Source organism: Oncorhynchus gorbuscha, linkage group LG08 (assembly GCF_021184085.1).
Source record: "Oncorhynchus gorbuscha isolate QuinsamMale2020 ecotype Even-year linkage group LG08, OgorEven_v1.0, whole genome shotgun sequence".
Taxonomy (NCBI): Eukaryota; Metazoa; Chordata; class Actinopteri; order Salmoniformes; family Salmonidae; genus Oncorhynchus; species Oncorhynchus gorbuscha.
This window is the reverse complement of record NC_060180.1, coordinates 55,071,498-55,084,929: the sequence shown is the minus strand read 5'-3', so window position 1 is coordinate 55,084,929 and position 13,432 is coordinate 55,071,498. Positions and strand designations below refer to the sequence as shown.

The 13,432-nt window shown below is 42.1% G+C and overlaps 1 protein-coding gene across 2 annotated transcripts in view; it reads left to right on the top strand.

Annotated features, from left to right (window-relative positions):
- The first annotated feature begins 1,879 nt into the window (after window positions 1-1,879).
- The window catches only part of LOC124041849 (zinc finger SWIM domain-containing protein 5-like), a 49,919-nt gene continuing 38,366 nt past the window's right edge, over window positions 1,880-13,432 (top strand). For both annotated transcript variants that reach the window (XM_046359917.1, XM_046359916.1), the window contains exon 1: window positions 1,880-2,373. In XM_046359917.1, the coding sequence (XP_046215873.1) occupies window positions 1,884-2,373 (490 nt within the window). In that variant the 5' untranslated portion in view covers window positions 1,880-1,883. The remainder of the gene's footprint in view (window positions 2,374-13,432) is intronic.

Here is a 13,432-nt window from a genome sequence, read left to right as displayed (position 1 = left end):
CGAGCGTCTGAAGTCGCTGGGTCCATTCCTTGGTCGGTTCCTTCTGTCATGCTGGTGAAAGAGGACCCAAAAGCGACTTGGCGAAAACAGAGTCTTTAATCCAGTAAAGTGAATACAAACAAAAAAACACAACTTTCACTCGAAATGATGAGGACAAACTGGAGACTCGATCTTGAACAGCAGGTGAACAGCAGGTTGCCTCGGGAAGGCACTCGAACCAGACAGACTCAGACACCTGCTCACCACGCAGCATCTGAGGAAAACACGACACGACAGGGCGATACACAATCACAGCACGGTGAATTCTAAACAAGGAACCGACAGGACAGGAACGGAACACAAAGGAAGAAATAGGGACTCTAATCAGGGGAAAGGATCGGGAACAGGTGTGGGAAGACTAAATGATTGATTAGGGGAATAGGAACAGCTGGGAGCAGGAACGGAACGATAGAGAGAAGAGAGAGCGAGAGAGTGAGAGAGGGAGGGGGAGAGAGAGGGATAGAAAGAGGGAAAGAACCTAATAAGACCAGCAGAGGGAAACGAATAGAATGGGGAGCACAGGGACAAGACATTATAATAAATGACAAACATGACAAAAATGGTGATAGTCTGCTAAAGAGTTATTTATTAGACTACATATGTTATTTTTTACATTACTCACAACACGTACTGTATGACTTATAATGTGTCAATTTGATACAAAATCTGATAATGAATGAGAATTCTGAGGATATATATTTGCTGGATTGGAAACATTGAAGTAAATGGTGTGGATTGAATTTTCCAGTTAGTGTCTTTGTAATTAATCTCAGTCAGTAAAGGTATGGATTTTAATGGAGGGAAGGGTTTTCACTACTTGGATGTGTTCATTTTATTTCCATGTCATGTTTATTTCAGATTTTTTTTAAATGCTTTATTTAAGACAAATTTGAAAACATATTGTCATCTTTTCCACTTTATATGTCAAGGTTAAAGTTGAGGTGAGTAAAGATGTGTGTGTCTGTCTTAAGAGTTGCAGAGTAGATACATACACACACACACATACACTTGAGCATTACAAATAATATTTTCCCTAACCTCTAAACCTACTCCTAACTTTTAACCTAACCTTCACCCCAAAAACCCTAACCTTAACCCCAAAACCCTAAAGCTAACCCTTAAGCTTAATATAGCATTTGAACCAATTCAAGACCTGAAACAAGTCCTGCCATTCAAAAAAGTTACTGTTTTCCTACCTTTTCAGGACATTTGGGTGAATTGTTAGAACATCCAATTTGTAAGTCGCTCTGGATAAGAGCGTCTGCTAAATGACTTAAATGTAATGTAAATGTAACATTAGGGTCCACATAATGTAGGACAACAACCACACACACACACACACACACACACACACACACACACACACACACACACACACACACACACACACACACACACACACACACACACACACACACACACACACACACACACACACACACACACACACACACACATATATATAAAGACGGGGGTAGCAGTGGTGCGTTGTCAGTGCGGTATTGCCATGTGATTGGGGAGTGTTTGTTATTGGTGGTGACGTTAAACCCCTCAACACCCAGACCCCTTCTCCAGTTTCCACTAGATATCACAGCCACAAAGTAAAAATTGGCTATCGTGAAAAATCTGAAAAACAAACATGACTTTTTTTGGCCTTAATTAAAGGTTAGGGTTCGGCATATGGTTAGCAGTGTGGTTAATGTTAGGGTTAGGTTTAAAATTACATTTAAGAAGATAAATTGTATAAATGGGCGGGGTTTATAACTTTGTGGCTGTGGTAACTTGTGACGACCTCCTCTCGATTCTGAAGCAGGTCGCTGGTCCTCAGTGTTTATCTGGTCGTCATGGCGGAGGGACGTGCAGAGCTACTGCCTCAGCCGCCGCTTCATCTATCTTTACCCCCGGCCAGCAAGCGACTGTGCTTGCGCCCGGCTCCCCGAGGGCCTGGTCCAGGGCCTGGTCCAGGTTTTCCGAACTCTCGGTTTCGCTGCCCGGAATCTCTATTGGACTGTGCGGCAAAGGCTGTAGCGGAGAAATGGGCCTTTGAGAGGGTGGAGGAGCGCTTCGAGCGGATCCCAGAGCCAGTACAGCGCCGTATAGTGTACTGGTCTTTTCCGAGGAACGAAAGGGAAATATGTATGTATTCGTCGTTTCAGTGCCGCGTCGCCGGCGAAGAGGGTCCGGCGGTAGGAACAGGGGCTCCCGCTGGATCCGGGGCTGTCCCTGGAGGGGTTACCAGTACGACGGGGGCAGCGGGCACCGGAGATGGACTGCCTTTCCGTCGGGGCATTCGGCTTTTAGAGACTGGTTGTGTGGAAAATGTCTTACAAGTCGGTAAGTGGAACAATCACAGCACTTTGCCCCTGTCCCTCTTCTCCTCTTACAAGGCTTTTCAAATTAGCCTGTGCCCCTAAGCCCTAACTCGATCAAGGAAGGGTAGGCTGGCATTTAGTAATGGTATAAGTTTTTCCATGAAAACAAAAGTATGGAAAAACTGGTCTATGTTGAAGCAATTTTAGCATAAGCCGACATTCATTTGGTTCGGATCGAATTAAGTGAACGGAGTGATCTAGCCTACATTAAATTCAGATGGCTGGCTAGGCTACTCTGTTTCATTAGGAAGCCGGATACGTTGATCTGTATCAGCTCAGCTGTTAAAAAATTAAAGGGCTGTCAGTTGATAGATATTATAGCCGTTCGTTAAGTTGTAACTATTTTTGTGGTTTTACGCACATGATTTAAAACGAAGTAGCATATCCATAGCCTCGATATAGCATTGACTCGCTTCACATTACGTTGTTGAGTCGATTGAGCCGACCCAGCTATGTGCTGGCAACATTTCAGCACTTTTTTTTCTCCCTCCCTTGTCAAGGGCTATGGAAGGATACCCTTTCCTTGCGCTGGTGGGGGGGTCATAACGTATCTCTGTTAGCGGTAGTTTTACACTCCATATGTTACAACTCGATTATATGTCTTTATTTGTGATAGAGGGTAGTTTATGTGAAAGACAAATACGCGTATTGGATATGTTATTATAATTAAACCAACGTAAGCCGACTCGATTCAAATCCTATATCTTTTGTTTATTTGCTCGTTGGACAGGACAAAGGACTCAGAGCCAATAGTAGGTCTACGGAAAATATGTACGCAGTGTAAACCACGCATTGGACCCAAGTTTGGAAGTATTCATTAAAATTGTACAATTTGTAATTTCACAAAATAATATTTGTGCTGGGAAGCGGGAAATTTGTAGTCTCACTACTACACAATAGCTTTCCAGTTGAGATGATCGATATCCGTCTCGCATTTCCAAGGAGATCACTGCAGAATGGCAACCACTGGTTATTTTAGACAAAGGTACACTCCAGAGGCTCCTCTCTCCAACGAAATATTGTTTAATTCATGTGTCTGCCACTATAACATGTAAATGATGAAGAATTGATCATTATAATCTAAACCAATGGAGGATTTGATTGAAATGTGTTTTAGGGACTAAGCCCAATAAACATGTGGGTTTACACATCCTGAGGACTGGAAAAATAATAAAACCACGTTTTTATTGGCCAATAGTTTTTAGCAGATCATCAATGTGGAAATTATTTGATTTAATATTGTTTATGTACAGTATTACTTGACAATAATAAAAACACAACATATTAATATTCCATTCTAATAATTATAATAAAGCCTAATGTTCATCCAGGTATAAGGAAATATGATAGCCTATAGAAATAAATAATCACTTAAATTATGCCGACAATGTAGGTCCAACAAGAGACTGACAATTTGTGAACTCAGGGGATTTCTCTAAGGAAATGTGTGGCAGAGTGTGAAAACACAACCAATATCAGCACGGTGGAGTCTGATTTGGCATTTTAAAATAAACTATAATGTGAGACACTTAACAGAGATAGCAGTAAATCATTCTTTTCCCCTCAAGGTCAATACAGGCCTGTGTTTACCTTTTTATTAACCAAATGGAATGCAGGTAAATGTGATTTCTATGACAGATTATTTTCTCACTTGGTTTTTGTGTGCTTTTTGTATCTCTAACATGATCTATTTGTTTCTAACTTGTGCCCAAAACATTTGGGGTACCTTAACTTTAACAGTGTTTACAGCACCGAATCTTTCTACGAAGTGCATGCATTTCTATGGTAATAACCAGCTACAGATGTGGGTTGCTTATGTCTACAAAATATTTAGGATAGTTTTCTACTTGCTCTATGTGACTGCCAGACCTAACCAGTTCCCTGTATAAACCTAAACTTACTTAGATTTTTCCTAGTGTTCCTGGTTCTCCAGGCCTCGACTTGCGGGGCATGTTGGCTGTTTATATACTAACTGCTTATATGAAGCTTTGGAGAAACATGTCTTCCGTGGAACACAGACCATTTCTGTTTTGCCTTTTAGTATCCTCGGTTAGTCTTTGACGACTGGGATTCCTTCTGACTTCTTCCTTGCTTGTTTGATGTCTCAGACAGAACACGCAACTCATAGTAATCCAAAACCTTGTTACCTGCCTTGAGACGTTTAGCCAACTGTCAAGGACAGGAGCAGACCTGTTGCAAGCTCTCTGCGATGCCTCATGTCTGGCTGGCCCACCACTCTTTCTCCCCAGAATTGTTATTTGCATGCTGCAACAGTAAGCCCCAAAGTCCTTACTCAGTGCATTTCATGTTTTTATTTGTGTTAATGGGCACAAACTCCTCTGCAGTCAGGATAGTTTGCATGCAAAGGCTCACAAAATAAATGATCAGTGTTTGTATTTGAGAAATGAGTTAGTATAGGTGTGTTTAGCTGATGACAAGAATAACAGTTTGGCCCAGATACATGCCTTTGTATGGTTCATGGTAAAGTCCATTATTGCATGTAAACTCATCATATTGCATATACTGGCCTGTGCTCATAATCTACTCAGTCAGGGCTTTAGTCATAATTAGAATAATCACAGATAGTTGTGTGTGTGTAATTCCCCCCCCATCCCCCGCACATGCCTAAGCAGCCTCCTCATCGCCCCCCCCCCCCCACGCCAGGCAGTCTGATAAAGTCCTCAGAGAGGAGGTTCCAGCTTTGAGTCAGGCTTCAGGATTATTGGGTCATGCTTTGTTACCCAGCTGTAGAAAAAGCACTTGTTCACAGAAGGGGGAGGAGGGAGGGTGTGTGGTGGGGTGGTGAATGCTATAAGCACGGTCCTCTCTCTACCTCACCATGTTGTTGCATAAAGCCCTAATAGGTCCCCTTTGAAGCTTCACTGACTTCAAGTTTTAATGTCACGCGCACAAGTACCGTGAAATGCCTTTGTTGCAAACTCTAAACCCCACAATACAGTAATCAATATCAGTGTAGTACTAAAAATAACACAAGGTAGAACAATAAACACACGGGAAATACAAATAAGTACACAAGAAAGTAAAGCTATATACAGGTTCAGTTTCAATACCATATTTACAATGTGCAGGGATACCGAGTGGTAGATACTGTATGTGTATGGGTGAGGTGGCTAGGCATCGGGATGCATGGAAAAGCAGAGAAGCAGCGTAAATGAAGATTGTATGTGAGTGCATGTGTGTAGAATCAGTATAAATGTGTGTGCATGTTATGTGTGTGTTGGAGTGTCAGTGTGCGTGAGTGTGTAGAGTCCTTTGGGTGTCCATGGAGACAGTACAAAACTGAAGACTAGAGACGCTGGGCATCCCGGGTGGCGCGTAGGTCTAAGGCACTGCATCGCAGTGCTTGAGGCATCACTACGGACCTGGGTTTGATCCCAGGCTGTGACACAACTGGCCGTGACCGGGAGTCCCTTAGGGCGGCGCACAATTGGCCCAGCGTCGTCCAGGTTAGGGGAGGGTTTGTCGCGGGGGCTTTACTTGGCTCATCGTGCTCTAGTGACTCCTTGTGGTGGGACTTCAGTCGTCAGCTGAACAGTGTTTCCACCGACACGTTGGCGCAGCTGGCTTCCGCTTTAAGTGGGCAGGTGTTAAGATGCACCGAAGGGTCATGTTTTGGAGGACGCATGACTCGACCTTCACCTTCCGAGCTCGTTGGGGAGTTGCAGTGATGAGACAAGATCACAAATGGATATCACAAAAAGGGGGAGGGAACGAGGCAAAGCAAAGTTTCTGCAGGATTATGCTTCAACAATTTAGCTCTTGAGATTCCTGCGAATCCGTGTGTGGCTTCTGGTCTGTAGAGAGGGTTTCAGTAAAAGGAGGTGACTGAACGTAGCCAGGTCCATTCCTAGTCATTGATGATGCACCTCGGCCATGACTCAAACAGGAGTCACTCCCCCTCTTGGGTTTTTGTGTGGCAGGGTGCAGGTCAAATTTGATCGTGCATTTTTGGGTGGTTTGTGACTTCTTTAGAAATGAGACATTGCAAAATAATTTGTTTTGAATAAGTCGATTCCATGTTAAATGCTGTGGGGAGACAGCAGTCTGTCTTTTTTTCTCTGTCCCGTTCTGTTACATTTTGGCACTTCTACTTCCCTTCTACAAAATGGAAACTCTACCCATTTTACTAATGATGAGCCCATAGTGCCTGCGTTGTTTGATGGACATGCTTATCTTACAGCCAAGTTTGTAAATCGGTGCCTGTCATATTGGACGTTACTTAGCTATTACTTAGTATAGTATCCATTATTTGTTTTAGATGCAGACACCTATTCTATAGTGCCCCAATATTTCTCTAGTTCTTGCCGGTTTTGAGGCAGATATTAATTTGTTGCTCCACAGTGATGTCACTACTCATAGTTAGCCCCATATATCTGAAGCCCTTTGTCTTCCCAGCGTGAAAACTGTCATCTTTGTATTCTGGGCCAAATCTTACTCAGAACCTATACAAGTTTAACAAGGGACCACTAATTCTGAGCCGTCTCTCAACGCCCAGACAGACAATATTTAATCAAGACAATTAATTCCATGCATGCAAGTTTCAAAGAAAATCAGTAAAACAAATCTGCTCTTTACAGTTATTAGCAGTCTCAGGTTTGAAGGACACAGTCATTAAAAGCCTTTTCTGTCTCTGTCAAAGGAGGAAATTAATTTGGTCTGGGGAGGGGGGTTGGGGGGTGGGGCTTAAGTATGTAAATGCTTTAATCAGGAGAGAGCACAACATGTTCATTCTGATAGAGAAAGGTGAACACACACACAGACTCTATAGTAGCTAGGCCTACACAATGTTGTTATGAAGTTGTAGGAATGTGTTATGTGAGCTGTAGTGTCTGACACGGAGTACAGACCATGTAGAAGAGGGACCATGTTGACTATAGCTATCCTCTTACATGCCACATATATTCTCCCCCAGGGGCCCCAGCACTGCTTCTTGTTTCCATGTGTTACAGTGGAACTAAATGATAACCAGCTACAGCACCATCCACATTCCACCCCTCTCATCTAACACGTGTTATCTGTAGTGGTTTCATAGCAACGATTTACCTTGGGCTCTGTACATTCTCACATACTAAAAATCAATAATAAGCGACCTTGCCTTTGCTGTTGATGCCCACCGCCTGCCTGGCGATACCCTCTGATTGACTTTATCAGTAATACACACTGCTCAGCACAGATCCCACGTGTCTTCAAATCAAATCACATTTTATTTGTCACGTGCGCTGAATACAACAGGTAGACCTTACCTAAAATACCAACAATCAGACTATGTACAGGGGGTATAGGTTAGTCGAGGTAATGTGTATGTAGGTAGGGATAAAGTGACTACGCATAGATAATAAACAGTGAGTAGCAGCAGCGTAAAAAAGGGGTCAATGCAAATAGTCTAGGTAGCCATTTTATTAATTGTTTAGCAGTCTAATGGCTTGGGGGTAGGAGCTGTTATAGGCTTTACGGGCCTGACTTGTGTAAGCGTGGTAGAACATGGAGCTACAGGGAGCAATGGGGTTATTCATTCCACTGTCTGTCACTGATTTGTAGCTTCCACCACATTGCTAGGCTGGCTCTACCTCCTAGCCAGGGGTAAGGTTTAGATATCACCTCTTCTCCACTCCTCTCTGGCTGCCGTGGCCGGGCCCCATGCACATAACTGCTGATGTGTCGTGTGTCAGTCACTAAACATTCCACCTTTATGTGTTTTATTGGAGCTAACAGCTTGCCGTAGCGCACACATGCACTGTTCCCTGATCAAATACAAAACACAGGCTCGAGAAAATAACTGTAAAAGTTCCTATTGAAGTCGTCATGCCTCTATGGCGAGCTGTTTGTTCTCACACCAGCAGGTATGTATTGTACAGTTATCACAAGGTGACTGCTGCTGCAATGTGACTCATTGTGACCAGTTTAGAGATTATTATTGAGCTACATTCAACCTCAACCGGCGGCCACGTTTTATTTTGTCTACATGGAGCCAAAAGGTTTCCTGCCCGTTCCTGGACGAGAGACAAATGTGTAATAATGTTTGATTATGGATTTTTATTTTGTATTCACGTTTGGCTGTGGCGTATCGCTGTCATTGTAAGATGAGCATACAGGGAAAGCTGCTAGACTTGAAAGAGTAAGCCCTCAGACAGGTCTATTGTGGCCTCATTTGGTTGTAATTGCCTAACAAATGCAAAAGAACACCAGGGGTAACAAAAAGTCAAGGAATGGAAAAAGCAGTTGGGATACACACTTAAATTGAATAGAGAGTAGGGAGACATTATCAACTTATATCCTGGGCTGCTATAAGATTGTGCGTAGCCAAGCAAAGAAAATCCCAATGCCTTCCTTTCTGTCCCAGTCTTCACATTTTGCCGTAGAGTGTGGCATCTGAGCTGGGAATGTAGCATAAAACTGGGAGAGGAGGAAATGCAGCCACAGAGCAACCAGCCTCTCCCATACAAGCCTTTTATCCAGCTGAGTTTTTGTTTTGCTGGGGGGTTTTGTGGCCAGTTCACATGGAAACTTAATTTTCTCTGTCTGGACTGCAGGGAAGGATAATGTATTGAAGAAAGGGTCAACACCCCTGCCAAAGGGTAGAAGACACAAAGAAAAAGGAGCCACACAGGCCTCTGTGCAGTCAGCTATGTGTGAAACACTTTAAAAAAAACTTTATTTAAGTCAGTTAAGAAGCTTGTGCTCCCAGTTAAGAACAAATTCTTATTTACAATGACAGCCTACAGGTGAACAATGGTTTAACTGCCTTGTTCAGGGGCAGATTAACATATTTTACCTTGTCAGCTCAGGGATTTGACCCAGCAACCTTTCGGTTACTGGCCCAACGCTCTAACCACTAGGCTACCTGCCGCCACTTAGCACATTTCTGATGGGGAGACAGAGATTGTTGCTAAGATGTTTTAGCTTTTGGTGCACTTTAAGATCCTTGCTTAATTTTATTGACTCAATCCATTCCCAGTGTTTCACTGAATGAATGTGCTACATCTGTTTCTACTGAATATTGATCAAAACGAACAGATTCCATGCATGGTATGGCCACAAAGTAGTGGTCACATTTGCACACATTTTGTTTTCCAAAGCCACTTGATGCCCATTTGTCTGTCTGGGCTTTTTTTTATTAGATTCCGTCTGAGTTTAATGTCAGTATTCCCCTCATTGCTTCTTATTGAAATCCCCCTCATTGATTGAATTAGTTGTCTTTACTGGAAGCTGAAGGTACGGTTCAAGGATATCTCTACTAATGGCTGTCCATATAAATGATAAACTATGGCCCTGTCTCTGTAGTTTGATTGCTCTAGAGACTGAGGTATTTGCCTCAGTGGTGCCCTATACTCTATATAGTGCACTACTTTTGATTATGGCCCCTGGTCGAAAGTACTGCATCATGTAGGGTATAGGGTGCCATTTGGGGCGCATGCCTGGGATGAGGTACAGATTGCAAGATGAGCATCAAGGATTTTCTCAGCCAATTAGATTTGACCTTTTAACTCTGTCCATTAGAGCTGTGTTCAGTCACCATTGTTTGTTCTGTGAGGAAGAGCGAATGGGTAAATCCATTTGAATTCAATCACTTTTTGACAGCACCCCTTTTGATTGGAACCAAACCTTCCGTACCTATTGACATTGTAGAAGTGCTCAGAAAGGGTCTTCTCGGGCCTGAATGCCAAAACATTAATGTGATAAAGGTGCTCAATGTTGACCAATTTTGTATACCCCACCATACCATGAGAAATCCATATCTTCATCACTGGAAAAGATAAACAGCTGAGATTTTATATATTTGAATAGCTTACAAACAGGGCTGTTTGGTAATTTATTGAGAAAATTTTTTTTTTTTTAAATGTCATTTTGTAATCTTAAACGTCAATCATCTAAAAACCTGTGAACTCTGCCCCCCACATATGGGAATATGTTGCATCTTAGACCTTAATTTACATACCCTCAGGGTCAATTTACATACACTTGGTTAGCGTATGCCAACGTAACTGTCATGAGAATCCATAATAAATAGCAGTGGTGCAAAGTACTTCAGTAAAATCATTTAGAGTACTAGTTCTTTGGAGTATCTGTACTTTACTACTTATATTTTTCACAACTTTTACTTCACTACATTCCCGAAGAAAATATTGTACTTTTTACATTTTCCCCGACAACCCAAAGAATGCTTAGCAGGACAGGGAAATGGTGAAATTGACGCACATATCAAGAGAACGCGTGGTCATCCCTACGGCCTATGGTTTGGCAGACTCACCAAACACACATGCATCTTTTGTAAATAATGTCTGAGTGTTGGAGTATGGCCCTGACGATCCGTACATTTTCAAAATAAGAAAATGGTGCTGTCTGCTTTGCTTAATATAAGGAATTTGAAAATATGTATACTTTTTTCTACTTTTGATACTTAATTATATTTGTGCAGTTTACATTTACTTTTAATACTTAAGTATATTTAAAACCAAAGACTTTTAGACTTTTACTTACGTAAATAAAAGTAAAAGTGTCTATACTTTTACTTAAGTATGACAATTGGATACTTTTTCCACCAGTGATAAATAGTTGTATTTGTTATGTTCGCTATGTAGCCCTTGCGAATTATTGTTGTGTGTTCCTTTTGACTCGCCCGTAACACGCGCTCCAGCAGGTATATTTCACTGGTCACCCCCAAAGCCAACTCCTCCTTTGGCCACCTTTCCTTCCAGTTCTCTGCTGCCAGTGACTCGAACGAATCGCAAAAATCACTGAAGCTGGAGTCTTATATCTCCCCCACTAACTTTAAACATCAGCTGTCAGAGCAGTTTACCGATCATTGCACCTCTATACAGCCCATCTGTAAATAGCCCACCCAACTACCTCATCCCCATATTGTTATTTATTTTTTTGTTCCTTTGCACCTCAGTATCTCTACTTACACATTCATCTTCTGCACATCTACCACTCCAGTGCTAATGCTAAATTGTAATTACATGGCCTATTTATTGCCTTACCTCCCTAATCTTACTACATTTGCACACACTGTATATGGACTTTTCTATTGTGTTATTGACTGTATGTGTGTTTATTCCATGTGTAACTCTGTGTTGTTTGTGTTGCACTGATTTGCTTTATCTTGGCCAGGCCGCAGTTGTTAATGAGAACTTGTTCTCAACTGGCCTACCTGGTTAAATAAAGGTGAAAAAAAATACATGTCCTATAGGAGCCACCTAATACACCCGAGCAGTTTATAAAGAATGTAACTAGTCTGGTTCTTTCTACATAACAGTATTCTCTCTTGAAATTGGACTTCATCGAGTTTCCCAGCCATAGCCTGCCTAGGCTATATGCCTGTGATCGAAATCAACACCGGTAGGCATATCATTATTGTTTTCAAATATGTATTATTGGCACTAAACTACACTAAATAGACACTTTTTTAAACTATAAATTTCACAATGCAGATGTAACAATGCACAAGCAGTCTATTTGCTTCACGTAGCCATGTTTAAACAAATCCAATTTGATGGCGTTGATGATCGTGGCCCGCCGGTTCTCTCATTCACAACTGTGCTTTCTAATTCCAGCACATGTTCGTTAACACACGGAAAAAAATAAATACACTTTTTAGATCATTTCGGGTTAAACGTAAAAAAGGTACATTTGTATATATTTTTTTTTCATCTTGAAATTCTAACTGTTTTTAAGCTTTTGAATGATATCACACTCAACCGTTTGATCTTTTCCAGTGATGAAGACACGGATGCCTTATGGTATGATATGCAAAATGGGTCAGCTTTGAGCCATCTCCTGAATGTTTTGGCATTCAGGTCCAGGAAGTCTCTTTCTGAGCACTCTGTCCATGAGCAAACGTGTATGGAAAGTTTTGTTTAAATCTAAAGTGATTCTGGCAAAAAGTGATTGAACTCATACGGATTTACACAAATGTCAATGTCACAGACCAGGGGCTGCTACAGTTCGAACTCTTCAACCTTTCAAATGTAACAACTTCCCCCCAGACCTGAAAGGCAATGAGTAATGCTATTTGCAGTAATTTGAACCGATTTTGATTAGAAACAGACGGTTTCCCTTTAACATTTTGTCTTACAAAACAGGCAGTTACTATTGCAATGGTCACATGTGGTGCACTGAGGTTCTTGACAATGCAGTGCCATTACTATAAACAAGACAGAAACTGCAGCCCATAGCAATTCATTGTGGAGCGCATCAGCATGCTGTTCTGTAAAGCCTTTTCCAGTTGTCATAGGAAATGTCTCTTAAGTGCTTCAGCATTACAATTGCTGATAGTTAAGTGAGAGAAAAGAGAATAAAATGGCAATGTGAATTGTGTGGATTCCACCTCTGTGGTCTTGAGTTTAATGGTAATTTGTCCAAGCCGACCGTGTCCTCTCTGAATTCATAGGTGTTCATGTGAGTGAGGTGTTTTACAGATGAAAACAGCCTATTATCGTAGAGCTTTAGAGTCTGCTAGCAACTCTACGCTAGCATCGCTCTGTTGTCAGTTTTTAGGTCGACGCCAGAGACGGGGGAGTGAATATCTAGGTCTAGGTGATTCAGAGTAGTTAAAGCCAGTTCTTGTTTTTGCTTAGAAAAATGGCATTCCCTATTAAATATTAATAGCCTCCTCAAGCTAAACACTTGCCTCTCTCACTCTCTCTTCTGCCTACCGGCTCTCTTTTTCAATATGGGCTAATGACAGGCCTGTATTTCCCTGCAGTGGCTCTGCTGATTTGGCCCATTAGGCACTTGGTTCTCGCAGGCAGACATCTGAATGAACAGATGACTGCAGAAAAAGGGGTGGAGGGCAGAGGAGGAGTGGGGAGAGAGGGGAAGAGAAAATAACTAAAAGGCCAATATGAAAGGCAGAGTAAATAAGCAACCTGTCACCTCCCCCACAAGTGATGACAAAAACAGCTAAAGTGCCCCGGCGAAGGAAGCTGGCAACAGAGACGCCTCATTAGGCTCCCCCAGTTCACCCTGAGACTCTGCACAGGAGGGAGGAAGTACCACAC